The 15,173-nt window shown below is 35.7% G+C and overlaps 2 protein-coding genes across 3 annotated transcripts in view; one reads left to right on the plus strand and one right to left on the minus strand.

The window, feature by feature from the left end:
• The window catches only part of NCAPG (non-SMC condensin I complex subunit G), a 44,945-nt gene extending 39,981 nt beyond the window's left edge, over window positions 1-4,964 (plus strand). For both annotated transcript variants that reach the window (XM_027970895.3, XM_060416905.1), the window contains exons 17-21: window positions 1,249-1,410; window positions 1,669-1,807; window positions 2,148-2,231; window positions 3,805-3,880; window positions 4,749-4,964. In XM_027970895.3, the coding sequence (XP_027826696.1) occupies window positions 1,249-1,410; window positions 1,669-1,807; window positions 2,148-2,231; window positions 3,805-3,880; window positions 4,749-4,872 (585 nt within the window). In that variant the 3' untranslated portion in view covers window positions 4,873-4,964. The remainder of the gene's footprint in view (window positions 1-1,248; window positions 1,411-1,668; window positions 1,808-2,147; window positions 2,232-3,804; window positions 3,881-4,748) is intronic.
• The window catches only part of LCORL (ligand dependent nuclear receptor corepressor like), a 170,330-nt gene continuing 159,820 nt past the window's right edge, over window positions 4,664-15,173 (minus strand). Inside the window, 1 exon segment of the mRNA XM_042251264.2 lies at window positions 4,664-7,344. Coding sequence (XP_042107198.1) covers window positions 7,331-7,344 — 14 coding nt within the window. The 3' untranslated portion in view covers window positions 4,664-7,330.

The raw sequence follows: 15,173 nt of genomic DNA on the forward strand, positions 1-15,173 counted from the left end.
GTATTAAGTTGAAGGTATTGGTCTTCTGTTTTAATTGATATTTTAGTTTTTGATATTTAGTGACAGCATACCTCATTTGAGTTACTAAGTTACATGTTATTAGAAAGAAGATTACAAAAATTAAGACAAAATATAGTAAGGGTCAGTGATATAGCTAAGTGCTTTAGAAGATGGCGGGTTTCATGTGGTTTGGATGATAAGTTCAGCATTACTGGTTTTAAATCTGACTGAATAAAATTCACTTAGGCTTTGTTTGGATTTGAGGAGTGATTTGGATAGAGAAAAAGACTCAGTGCAGGTGATCAAATGTAGCTGGTTTTACAAGTCATGTTGGGGAACTGTGGAAAAATCTTTACAGCTAAGGATCCTGAATAGGCCTTTTAGGGGAGAACATTAGGATAGGGAATTTGGAGTTGACTCTATTTGCAGGGAGTATAATGAAAGGCTTAATGGGATAACAGTCATTATTGGGAAGATTAATTTGATTGTCAATTTCATTAGGTATGGTGAGTTGGTAAGAGGAATAGAGAATAAAGAGAGCAGTTAAAAAATTAGTTTTAGGAAATAAATGCTTATAGAAAGAGAATAGAAAGTAATAGTGAAAAGTAGTAGAAATTGATATAGAAAAAAAGTTGCTGGTACAGAAGCCTAGCAGAAAGAGCTTTGTTTGAGGCGGGGGAGTTGGAAGAGTCCAAGGTAACTCTGAGGTCCTCGGTATGGGTGACAGAAGACCTCAAGAGCCTGTTGACGTCAGGGTGCACTCTGATGAGCAGCATCCTGGAGGAGTGAAGGGAATAGATTGGGCAGAGGGAGAGATGGAACTGTCATGCAGTCTGAGGGCCTCAGCCGATCTCACAGGAAGTTCCAGAATTGGCATTGTTCTTTGGTTTGTCCGAAATTGAGATAAGGCTGGGCTGTTGTACCTACACATCTACCAGTTACTGAATGTGGATTAGCCCTTGGGGAGGCAGTGTGACCTTAAGCAAAGCCCATTGTCTTCAGCCTGGTTCAGTCTACCCTGGGAACCTTTAACCTTTAAAAGTCATGGTAGCCTGGAGAGTGAATGGTTCAGTACGCATTGTACCACAGCATCTGCTATAAGAAGGGGAGCTCACGTGGGGAGGACTATGTTAATTTTGTTTTAGGCATTTTGGGATTATGACAAGATCATTAGCTGGAAATGATATGTAGGACTGTATTATAAAGATACCATTTCAATTTACCAGTATTTTTCTCTTGATTTGCCAGGCCTTAACAGTTCATGACAATCTGGCTATGAAAATTTGCAATGAGATCCTAACATGTCCATATTCACCAGAAGTTCGGGTCTATACGAAAGCTTTGAGTTCTTTAGAACTCAGCAGCGAACTTGCTAAAGATCTTCTGGTTGTGTTGAATGAGATTCTGGAGGTAAGTAGTTTCTAGTCACTCTTAATGTGTATATATTTTTTTAAATCAAAGTAGAATTTACATTCTATTAAATTTATACACACATTAGTATTTGGTGCTCATTTCTTGAAGTAAATATTTCCTTCAAAATTTAATAGAATTTTTAGAATGCTTTATTAATTTTATCATTATATAGTTTTTTAAAAGGTTAGAAAATGCTGCATTAAAAAATATGCTGCATAAAAAAATGCTGTATAAAAATTTTTTTTTCTATTATAGCAAGTAAAAGATAGAACATGTCTAAGAGCTTTGGAGAAAATCAAGATTCAGTTAGAAAAAGGAATGAAAGAACATAGTGACCAAGCTGTAGCAGCACAGGATGACATCACAGCTGTGACTGTTCTTCAGAGTGAAGATGGTAACGATATAGTAACCTGAGTATTAAGATTCTCCTCCTCTAACATCTAAGTGATAGATGTCAGAAATGGAAGTTTTTCTAATTAAATTCACTGGGGAAAGTGTATTAATATTACTGATAAGTGTTTATTGTACTTGCATAGATTTTTTGTGTACATTTCTCACCATAATACCATGCCTGCTATGTTCCTAAGAGTTTTGCTTGGTTATTTTCCAGTGTTCACACTTAGAACATTTATTTATGGTACATTTTTCAGTAGCTGCTGTGGGGACTGATTGTCACTGACTTGCTCATATTTTATGAGGCTTTTTTTTAATAATTGTATTATTTCCTTTAATAGAAAAGAATAAAGATGTATACATAACTCCTGTCAAGGAAGTAAAAGCAACTGGAGTGAAATCCACTCAGCAAAAGACCAACAGAGGTAATAACATGGATTGTCTAACTTTACAACTTTTCAGTTTTGTTATCAAATGAAATACTTTGTTTCCTTAGTTAAGTGTAAAGATTTTTCAGTGTCTTACATATCCTTAAATATCTTTTTGATTTGTTTCAGCTTATATTAGGTTTTACTTTGTGTCTAAAAGTAATATCTGTTGCTTCAAGTGCTCTTGATTGAAAGAAGTATGATGCAAAAGATCTGTTGCAAAGGGCTGTTTGGGTTAAACTAAGATTTATTTATATTATCAGTTTGTTGTCTGTCCTTTACATGATAAAGCATTTTTGTCCTTTTTATCCTCCTAGTATTTTTCTGGGCTTCTATTTTCCTTTTATTTCATATTTTCCCAACATAATTTATTTTCCAAGGGATATCCAACAATAAGGGTTTTGTTGGAATAAAGTAAATGTTGACTGTTTAGGGGTCACTTAGAAAAAAAATCTGAAAATCAAGGTCTTTTTAATCTTTTATTATTTTCTTATTACAAAAGCAATGCATGCTTGTTACAGAAGAATCAGAAAACACATCCAAGCAAACTAAAGAATGCTAATAATTCCATTCATGAGTCAACCATTTAAAAAAAAATTTTTTTTTTGAAGCCCTTTTCTATTAAGATTTAATTATTTCTAAATGAAATCTGGCCATGATATTGTTTTGGAGCCAGTTATTTGAATGCTGATTGCTAGATATTGTTCCATATTAGTCCCATATTGTTGGATGTTTTCTTGGGGATAACTGCGTTAGAAGTTTACAAACAAATACGTAATGTTGGAAGAAAACAAAAGAAAAAGTCTCACTTAAATAAGTATGGTATATAAATTTCAATCAGATGACCATACTGAATAATTTGGCTTTGATCAGATTGCTTTTAGTCAGATATACTACAAGAATTCCACCTATTTTTTTTAATAGCTCCAATTTCATTTATGTATGGTATTTTATTATCATAAATGAGGATCATCAGAGGCCACTTTACTTTGTAACTTTGTAAATTTCTATCAGGTAGAATTTTTGTAACCTCCTCCAGCATATAAAGGCTTTAATTTTATTCCAAAATGTTTTAGGGCACACATTTGAATTGACCTTGTAGTTTGAATATTTTAATATTCAAATTTGAATATTTTGAATATTTTCTTGTGAAATTTAAATATTTTACAAGAAACCATATCTTACTGATTAAAGTTCTATTTCTTTAGGACCTGTTTTATGGGCTTAATCTATACTTCTGACCTTATCATTAGGTCTACATATACCTTGTGCCATAAAGGGTACACTCTTTATGTAGCATTTTTCACATGCTTCTTTTCCCCAAATGAATTTAACAGAATTTGCCTCCGTATAACTCAGTTTCCATCTTTTCCCTTGCCTATTGTCAGAGCTTACATTAGTAAAATTTTAATCTTACTTGGGTTCCATTTCTCTGTGGTATTGGTACTTTGTATCAAGGTGTCTGGGAACCAGGAGGGAAGGGTGTTGAAGAGGGGAAAATAAAGGATGGGTAGTTGAGAAAATAGGTTTAAAATGAGCAATTGATAATGAGTTATATACTGTCTTTAAGGACGGAGAAAAGTGATAGCTTCAGCTAGAACGAACAGAAGACGTCAGACTGTTGAAGCTGAGGCTAACTCTGAAAGGTATGCCATGTACATCTAGAATATGTCAAGAAGCCCATCTTCATTAAAAAAATTATCTAGAAGTTAAAAAAATTGTAGTTTGCTTATACTGTGAATATATAACAGGATAATCTGAAAATGTATAGCTTTTTAGATTATCCAGGAGTATTTGACTTCCTCTGGTTTGTGTGCTTTTCCTATTGGTTGACATGACTTTTAGTACTATGTAATTATTTTTATGTTCTTTCAAGTTATATTTCCATTTATTCATCTAATTAAAAGATCACATATATATGACATCTCTGAATTTGAATTGGCAAACTACTGAGATTCAGATTTGGGTTCTCTACATTTATAATGTTAGAATAATTCTGCCTGTAATTTAGATGGTGTTAGTGGTATAATTTATTTTTGATTTCTGCCAATAAGCCGCTGTTGGAAGCTGAATGTTTACAGCTGTCTTGTGTTCATTCATTCATTCATTCATTCATAGGTAAAATGTATATATTTTCAGTATATAACTTTAAAGGTTTGATTAAATTGAACAAGTATCTTTCGGGGATACTTGCTATTTAGTGTTTTAGGAATTATTTGCCTAAATAAATAGAACTTATTTTTTTCACTACTTGAGTATCCCATAAAATTCTTGGGCAGTTGCTGTGGCTCCTGTTTAATTACAAGCTTCATTATAGAAATTGAAGTTTTTGTTTTTTGCTTTATTCTGTATAATACCAGGTCAGTGTTTCTTGGTTTTGAGATTTTAGTTTTAAGCTCAGTGGAATCAGGATATCAATCACACACTAATAAAATGACAGAAACAAAGTTTTATTTATAAATAAACTGGTTTTAAAGCTTATATTTAAATTGCTGTATTTCAACATCTGTTTAGTGATCATGAAGTTCCAGAACCAGAATCAGAAATGAAGATGAGATTACCAAGACGAGCCAAAACAGCAGCACTAGAAAAAACGAAACTTAACCTTGCACAATTTCTCAATGAAGATACAAGTTAGAAGAAGAAATGATGGAGGTGGAGTCCTTTGAAAAATGGCCTTTAAAATTATGTTCAGTTCTTTGCTTTAATAAAGTTACCCTTGTATGAAAATTAAAGTCTGATTCTTGTAGAAATTCCGGTGTGCGATTTCACATTGTTTTATCCTGTGTTGAATCTATAAGGGTGCTTACTACGCCATCTGCTATCAATCAATCATGGATTTAATAAGAAAATAAGGTGGGACTGGGAACCTACCTTTTAACAAGTCTCCCGAATTTTCATGTTTAAAATCATGGCATATGGGCAACATCTAAGTGTAACAACTCGCTGGCTGCTTGCTTTGAGAAACTTGACTTAGCTGTGGCATATCCAAGATAGATAATAACACCTCAGAACACATGTTAAAAATGACATCGTAAGGAAAAATAAAAACACCACAAACTAGCCAGAAACAAGCTTAGTTCCAGGGAAGACTAGTATGATGAACCAGAGTCCCCAGCATCCAAGTTCAACAGTTACATTTTGATAACTTTGTGATCCTTACACTTTAAAATCTTTTGATAATGCTACTTGTATGGGTGATTTTTTTTTTCCCCCAAAGTGTTTGCATATGAGAGCCCAAGTTTGCTTATGTTATGATGGTTCCTTGGTTAGGGAGATGTTCACATATATGTATTAATGATGGGGTTTTCTGTGTTTGGGATATAACAAAATATTTATTGTGAGTGATTAAAAAATACTAGTAGGAAAAGAATGTGACAGGAAGTTCACTACATACTAACTTATGAGCACTATTTCTTCAACTGTAAATTTATTTACTGAATAAAATTGGCACGTGCCTGACTTAAGAAACTTACTCTGTCAAATCAGTCCTCTTTCCTTGTGTTAATACCCAACAAAACATCTTCTACCCTCTGATAATCCTATTATTCAGAATAGAAATAACCTAACATTGGATCTATTTTAATAAGTGTGCTTTTGTTAAGGTTTATTTCTGAGAGGCCATTTCTTTAAGGTGATGTTCTCTGATGGAGCTGAAGTTAAGACTGCTGTGCTTTTTTGGGCCAGATTGCTACGTTACATATGTATATATGCTTTATACAACTTAGAAATATAAAAGGAGCCCAGAAGTTGCAAAGAATGCTTATTAAGCTAAAAGGAAAATGAAGATATGGTGGTGATATAAAAACAGTGAAAAACAGATGATTGTTTTTCATTCTGTTGGCTGTCTTCCTGTGCTTCAAATTCTTTATGTAAGCCTTTATTGTTAGATCCCTGTCATTTAAAAAATTTGGGGGGGGGTGGGCTAGGTAGGGATAAATAAGGTCTTAAAAGGTATGCCATAAGTAAAAGTCTTCAGAATCTCAATAAATGAAATCCCTTTTAATCCATAGCTATCCAAAGGGAAGCAGCCATATTCTTACATACTTACATGGACCACCATACCACAGCTTGCTTTCTCTGGCATGGGAAAAATAAGCATCAAACTTTGAGTATTCTTACTATTCAAGTTTTAGACACAATCACATAAGCCAATGATGAAGCTATGCTTTGCACTACTAAAGGAATATTATCCTCATTTTAGGACATCCCTTTACACTTTAAAATAAAGGGCTAGAATACAATAAAATCAATAGATGTAAATCCATTGACCATTTTTCATTCAAAACTGATAACTTACAAAAAACCAAACAGTATTCTTATCTGCAAGAGGCACAGATGATATGCTGAAGAGTAAACATGCAGTTGTGCCATTGCTCTTAAAGCCCACAGACTTCATAGGTTTAAAAGTACAGAGAAATAACTGATCAGTTCAGACTCTCCCTGTGAATGAAACACTTGATGATAAACTATGATCAATTTCCTATACATATATAACTTTGAAAGAGATACTTATAAGAGATACCTTTTGCCTTTTACCAATTTGCTTCGAGGTAGTTGGTATCCACCTGTTAGACAACTGTTCATGGGTCAGGTCATCAGAAGTCTTTACAGCACTAGCCTTCTAAATTTCACAATGCATTATATATTAAGACTTTGTGTACAGAAATAAAATGGGACAATTATATATTTAGGGTGTAAAAAATTCACAAAATACCATTAAAAAGAGAAACATCAAAATCCATTTGTACTGCAAAATTCCACAATGGTCTGGCATAAAACGTAAAAAATACAAAGAATATAATCAAAATGATTAATAATGATTTTATAGACAAATCACAAGACCAGAAATATTTCAAAATCAATAAATGCTATTGGCAGAAAGAATGTTGATATACAAAATAAAGATAGTGCAAGAAGAACTGCAATCTATTTCTCTTCACTTTTGAGATTTTGGTTATGAACTGTACAGCTTGCTAGAGATGCTGCTGTCAACTTCAGATTCCACTCAATGGGATGATTAAGGCACATCTTAATGGGGCTCAGAGGGCAACTTGCTGTATTCCCATCAGACAAATTCAGTTTCTCATCAGTTTTCACTTGTAGCATGCTGGAAAAGAAAAGGGTAAAGCACTTTAGTTTTGCTTTCATTTCAAAGAAACGATCAACCTTAGAAAACTCAGTATTACTGTTTGGACCTCTAAACAGCATTTTTTTTTTTTTTTTTTTTTTAGCTCCTGCTGCCTTAATGAACTGAATGCAACATAAGTAATTCTGACTCAGATACCCCTGGACAAAAAATAGCATATATGGATTTCATCAGTATCCCTCAGGATATTTGACCTACTGAGCTTGGCATTCAACCCTTTTAACTTTTCCTTTAACTTAACCAAGGATCACAGACACTTTGACACAAGAAGGAATTAACCTCTGTTGAATGCCTACCATATTCTAGGCACATTCACATGCATTATCTCACATTTCATTAACAACCAAGCAAGGCTGGTATACTGTAAGCCCATAAGAGATGATAAAAGTGAGTCACAGAGTTACAGTACAAATAAAATCGAGTTGCAAGGCTGGAGCTGAAATACAGTCCTTGCTCTTTATGCCCGTCTACTAGCTCTCTGATGAGAATCTTCTCTAAAATCACAGACATAACAGTCCAAAGGTAGCTAGCCACTCCACACGTGACACACATGTAATCCCAAGTCTTACGTAATATTAACGAAAGTCAATTCACATCTTCAGATGTGAGTCCTTATGTTTAGAAACAGCTTGATATACATTAGCTCATTTGACACGACTGATGAGTTCAACTGGGCTACATCATTCCTAAGCTTCCTCTAACTGCATGTCAATGATTCTGCCCATCAGTAAAGAGGAGGCTGAGCTGTGTAGTGTAGTGGCTTATTAGAATTGGTAAATGGCAGCAGCATCCAGACTTCGCTAGCAATTTCCTGATCCCTCCTTGCAACTTCAAACAACTGACTCATTTGTCATTCCATAAACCAGAGATTTACCTGTTAAATAGTATTTTAACAACTATCATATTTTCACTGAATTTCCCCCACATTGTTTGTTTCACTGAATGACATGATTTCAATTTTTATAAATAGATATGAAACAAAATGACAGCCTAAAAGACTACCAATCAAAAACAGTAAATCACTTTTTAAAAACAAAACAGAGATATGATTAATGACAGTAATGTTTTTCCTTCCTCCAACGACTGCCAGTCTTCATATTTATTTGTATTTTCAAAACAAAATTTGATGTATGCCTCTTTGAGAAACTAAAGGAAGCTATACAAACACAATGATATTAATTGAGGTATCTTGGTAGGTATGTATATCAGGTATCAAACTCCCAAATAAGAAAACAATGGCATGGATCAACAAATCATGGTCAAAATTTTTTTTTCTTTTTGCTATTTAACAGTATTCATCACAGAGTAATACTCAATAACTATATTATTGTCCTTTTCAATACTTAAAGACAATTTTTTAAAGTTACTTTTTTAGAGAGTAAACTCCAAATTTGGGAACACAAACTCTAGAGGTGCACAAAACTATACAAATGCATGGGAAGAAAATATCAGTCAAGAAAAAGAACTAAATGTTAGTACCCACATACAGATTGACATGTTTAATTAATACATACCTATCAAAAAAGTAACATTCAAAATTTGGGCACCTGTGGTCTACAGAATACTAAGAACAGAACACAGCCCTTACTCAGGCCACAAGTAACATCTGGATTCCTTATTTGATATGGACAGGGCCTTACTTTGGATAAGTACCTCTCTTCTAGCTTCCTCCCGCTTTCACCAAAGTGTGTAGTGTTAAACTAAACCTTTACATTTGTCTATAGCTCCCTATAGTTTTTAAAGCATGTTGACTGACTCTCATTAGATAGTCAGAAACAGGCCCGAATAAGGGCAAAGGTTGCCTGCGATGATTATGTAGACAGCTCAGCCTATTTTCAATACTTCAGTAATTTCACTCACCCTAAGACAGAGCCCCTCTCCACCATCTGCATAACAGTTTACAGAACATGTGCATTTGGAAAGTATAAAAGGAAAAAATAATTTTTTAAGTTATGGGAATCCAAATAGTTATTGTGTTTAATGATTAATGATTACAGATAATTCTAAAATATTTTTTTCATATATACAACTCTAATAAACTTGTTTTACTTATTACTGGAGGTATGTGATGGTTCATTTCCGTCATACAGACAATAAGCCAGTCACATTGTAGAAAACAGTGTAATTGAGACAAGTCTAAAAACATCACTTATAAAGCAGTTGCTATATGCCAGGCATTATGCTACAAGTCTTTCTTACACTGACCTCATTCAGTTCTAACAATCATCCACTGAGGCTCAAAGAAGTAAGATGACTGACCCAAGGTCACGAAACTGAGTGAGTCTTCAGGGCCTATGATCTGATGCCTGCATGCTGACTCTTGGGTTGTGATTCTGTCATGATTCTCCCTTCATGTTACTACCTACTTATCTGTTTCTTTAGAATACTTAATTTCCATGTCAGGTCTACAGCCATAACCTTATCCAAGAGACCTATATGTTTACAGCATGAATTTTCTTTACAGAGGGAGCTGCTAGTCATATCTTTTAATTTCTCAGTGTCAGAGGAAAATGTCAGGGCACAGACTGACATGAGAGCCACCATGAGTGTTCTTTAGGTTGAGTTTCAGGGAACACAAGTTACCTTTTCAAAGGAAGAAAGAAGTCTAGCCATATGCATGGATAGGCAACCCTGACATAGGATTTGGAATTTGAATAGTTACTATACTGTCCCGGAAACCACCAAATTTGAATTTATTTAATGCCAGTGGGTGACTGGTTTATTTCCTTCTGGAAATTGTGTCCTCCATTGTTTATTCAGTAAAAAAAAAAAAAAAAAAAAAAATCACTGATAGTTGTTACAGCTCAGCACTATCTTTGAGTCTGGTATCTTCACAAATCTGTCCAAATAACATGAAAGGGCAGAACTAGAGCAGAGAACCTTCATGAAGTAGACAAGTATATTTCCAAGTTTTTGAGTAGTAAGTTACAAAAATGAAGTGACTGGTCTACTGGAACCTAAATTTGATGGTTCTTAGGTTCTACAAGGTCAATATAAGACCCTGCCACAGAGAGAAATGTTTCAGTTCTATATGGCTCTGGCATTGTTCACCATCCAGGTCTGCTGGTAAGTAAAGTTAAATCCTTAACAATATCTACCTAATATATTAGGAATATAAAAGTGTGTGCTAGTATCTGTTTTAAAGGGTTTTGCAGCTTGGTAAGGAGGTGGTGGGTGGGTGGGGGGCAGGGAGGAGGGAGTATTCATAAATTACCAGAATTAAAAGTAGTAAAAGTAAAAGGAGTAACTAAGGACAAAGGGATTACAGAGAAGGGAAAGAGTAATCCTAGAAATGGATTAACATTTGAAATAGGTCTTTAGGGATGAGAATTTTAGGAAATTGGGACAGAGGGAGATTTTAGATCCTGAGTTCTGATCCTAAATCAAATCACTCACCTGCTGAGTGTACACTCCTTAGCCTCTAAGTTTCAATTTAACTGGATAGTGAAGATAGAATACCACATCTTAAGGGTAATGTGATTATTAAATGAATTGATGTAAATAAAGCACCTGGTATAGGGAATGCATGTAATATGCCTGATTGGACACACAGTAAGGAGTCAATAAATGTGAATATTAGTACTGATAACAAAAATCAAAATAAAAAATTACATGTGTGGGGATAAACTATGGCAGATACATGTATAATCTGTTTTTACAATTTTTACTGTATTAGTTTCCCCGGTAATTTAGCAGTAAAGAACCTGCCTGCAGTTCAGGAGACTTGGGTTCGATCCCTGGGTCAGGAAGACACCCCTGGAGAAGGAAATGACAACCCACTTCAGGATTCTTTCCTGGAAAATTCCATGGACAGAGAAGCCTGATGGGCTACAGTCCATGGGGCTGCAAAAGAGTCAGACATGACTTAGCGACTAAACAAGTAATTTGTATGCAACAGGTTAATTTTGAATCTCTGGGCTTAAAGAGGATCAAATGTAAAAAAGCCATAGAGTGTAGCCAGGTAAACATGGTGCACTAGTGAACCATGAGGTTTAACGTGACCAAATAAATCCTTTCTCTTGTTGGAAAACTCTCTGAGTGTTAGGTTGTACAGCTGTTGATTTGTTTGTTTTTAAAAGCTGTAATTTATCTGAAGAGTAAAATTTGCTTTTGGTAAGATACTGATGAATTTAAATACTTCGGCAGATTGTTAAAGTGGGAATAAGTCAGCCATTTTTCTGGATTTGCTTTTGGTTTTTTGATATGGTTATCTGAAGGAGGGGAAGAACCAGGTGTTTAAGAGCAAGACCTTGAAAGTCAATAGTCTTAGAATAGAATCCTAGAGTTGCAACTTACTGGTACCAATTTTAGAAAAATTACATTTTCAATAAAAGATCAACACATGGTATGCACAGTACATGCTTACTTAGCGCTACCATGATTAGTAAAGAGCAAACCGAAATAATAAAAAATTGAAAAGAAGACATTTAGAATTTAATCACTTCACTAAGAAGTGAGATATCTACCTGAATTTTTAGCTAAACGAAATGAAGGAAACTGTAGTCATATCAAAGGTACAAAACAAATTCTCTTCAGGATTCAATGAACAGTTTGCATTGCTATGTGATTTAGAAGTGATTCTCAGTCTTGTAGGGATCCCTGAATTTCTTAGTGAACTTGCATATTAGTACAACTGTACCTAAAGCAGTATATTAAATAAGCATTCAAATATCTAGAAACTACATGATTCAGATACCTTTATAAATAAACTAGAAAATGTCAGTACTAATATGAAAGTAAAAGCAATTAGGAAGCTGTTTATCTAAAACAATGCCAATTAACTGTAGAAGATCACAGAACCTGGTATGACGTAAATGTTTTTTAACCCTGTTCCCATAGACCTTCTCAGGAACTTCTCAATGATTATCATCAATGGTTCCAATCCTTTTTCTTAAATATACCATCTGTGGCAGATTAATTAATGACTTCAGTTCTTCATCCATCACTGTATTCACTCTGCCCTATCTATTCGACCAGGCCCTCCCATCCTGACTCACCTATGTGATGTGCACTGGCTTAATGGGATAATAGCAAACATGCTATTTATAAACAGCAAACATGATGCTAGCTGAAGTTGAGAGACTACACATTTATGTTCACTTTTACACCTCTGCTTCTGCCCTAAGAACATGCCTGGCTGGCTTGCTGGATGACTATGAGAGACACAAGGAGCAGGGCTAAGCTGTTCCACTCAATTGCCAGCTAACCCCAACACACTGGAGGGAGCCCAGCCAATATCCAAAGAACCTCCAGTCACACTTGCCAATCACTGACACGAGTGAAATAAATACTTAATTACTTTGAGCTAATGAGTTTTGGTGTGGTTTGTAAAATGTAGCATTGTTGTGGAAATAAATAATAGACCATCTCTCCTATTTTGGATCCTCACCATCATGTTTAAACAAGTGCAAGGTCCCTCATTATTTAAAAAAAAAACAAAAAACCATGGCTTCACTCAATCTTTTGACCAACCTAGACAGCATATTAAAAAGCAGAGACATTACTTTTCCAACAGTCAAAACTATGGTTTTTCCAGTAGTCATGTATGGGTGTGAGAGTTGGACTATAAAGAAAGCTGAGTGCCAAAGAGCTGATGCTCTTGAACTGTGGTGTTGGAGAAGGCTCTTGAGAGTCCCTTGGACTGCAAGGAGATCCAACCAGTCCATGCTAAAGGAAATCAGTCCTGAATATTCACTGGAAAGACTGATGCTGAAGCTGAAACTCCAATACTTTGGCCACCTGCGAAGAACTGATTCATTTGAAAAGACCCTGATGCTGGGAAAGATTGAAGGTGGGAGTAGAAGGGGACAACAGAGGATGAGGTGGCTGTATGGCATCACCGACTCAATGGACATACTGCTGCTGCTAAGTCACTTCAGTCGTGTCCAACTGTGTGTGACCCTTTGGACTGCAGCCCACCAGGCTCCTCCATCCATGGGATTTTCCAGGCAAGAGTCCTGGAATGGGGTGACGTTGCCGTCTCCCCAGTGGACATGAGTTTGAGTAAACTCCAGGAGTTGGTGATGGACAGGCAGGCCTGGTGTGCTGAAGTCCATGGGGTCGCAAAGAGTCGGACATGACTAAGTGAATTGAACTGAATATTTTTAGTTAGATTACTTTAATAAGCTTTCCTATATTTGCTATCACCATTTTCTATACCTCTTCTTCTTTAACCTTCTCTAACCTAGCTTTCAGGCCTTTTACTCCAGGAAACCAGCACTTACTATAGTCACCAATGTAATAAATCTAACAAAGGATCTTTAGTTTTTGACTTTTTGGCTTCTTAACAACATTCAACACTTTCGGCTGTTTCTTCTGCTAGGGACTGGATTATGTACCCCTCCCTTCCCACCACCCCTCCAATCCCCCATCCTCAGATTTCTATTATTAAGAGATATGGGGCCTTTAGGAGTAATTAAGGTGAAATGAAGTCATAGGGTAGGGCCATAATCCAATAATCCCTTAGAAGAAATGTAGTAGCCCTCATAGTCAACAAGAGTCCTAAATGCAGTACTTGGGTGCAATCTCAAAAACAACAGAATGACCTCTGTTCATTTCCAAGGCAAACCATTCAAGTAACAGTAATCCAAGTCTATGCCCCAACCATTAATGCCAAAGAAGCTGAAGTTGAATGGTTCTATGAGGACCTACAAGACCTTCTAGAATGAACACCAAATAAAGATGTCCTTTTCATCATAGGGGACTAGAATGCAAAATTAGGAAGCCAAGACATACCTGGAGTAACAGACAAGTTTGGCTTTGGACTAGAAAATGAAGCAGGGCAAAGGCTAAGAGACTTTTTCCAAGAGAACGCACTGGTCATACCAAGCACCTCTTCCAAAACCACAAGAGATGACTCTACACATGGACATCACCAGATGGTCAATACTGAAATCAGATTGATTATTTGCAGCTGAAGATGGAGAAGCTCTATACAGTCTGCAAAAACAAGACTGGGGGAGCTGACTGTGGCTCAGATCATGAACTCCTTATTGCCAAATTCAGACTCAAATTGAAGAAAGTAGGGAAAATCATTAGGCCATTCAGATATGACCTAAATCAAATTCCTTATGACTATACAGTGGAAGTGACAAATAGATTCAAGGGATTAGACCTGATAGAATGCCTGAAGAACTATGGACGGAGGTTCATGACACTGTACAGGAGGTGATGATCAAAACCATTCCAAAGAAAAAGAAATTCACCAGTGCAAACTGGTTGTCTGAGGAGGACTTACAAATAGCTGTGAAAAGAAGTGAAAGGCAAAGGAGAGAAAGAAAGATATATCCATCTGAATGCAAAGTTCCGAAGATAAGAAAGGAGTCATAAGAAAGCCTTTCCAAGTAAACAATGCAAAGAAATAGAGGAAAACAATAGAATGGGAAAGACTAGAGATCTCTTCAAGAAAATTAGATACCAAAGGAACATTGCATGCAAAGATGGGCACAATAAAGGACAGAAACAGTATGGACTTAACAGAAGCAAAAGATATTAAGAAGAGGTGGCAAGAATATACAGAAGAACTATACAAAAAAGATCTTCTGCTAAGTCACTTCAGTCATGTCTGACTCTGTGCAACCCCATAGATGATCCAGATAATCACAATGGTGTGATCATTCATCTGGAGCCAAACATCCTGGAGTGCAAAGTCAAGTGGGCCTTAGGAAGCATCACTATAACAAAGTTAGTGGAGGTGATGGAATTCCAGCTGAGGTATATCAAATTCTAAAAGATTATTCTGTGAAAGTGCTGCACTCAATATGCCAGCACATTTGGAAAACACAGCAGTG

This window comes from Ovis aries, chromosome 6 (assembly GCF_016772045.2).
Source record: "Ovis aries strain OAR_USU_Benz2616 breed Rambouillet chromosome 6, ARS-UI_Ramb_v3.0, whole genome shotgun sequence".
Classification (NCBI taxonomy): Eukaryota; Metazoa; Chordata; class Mammalia; order Artiodactyla; family Bovidae; genus Ovis; species Ovis aries.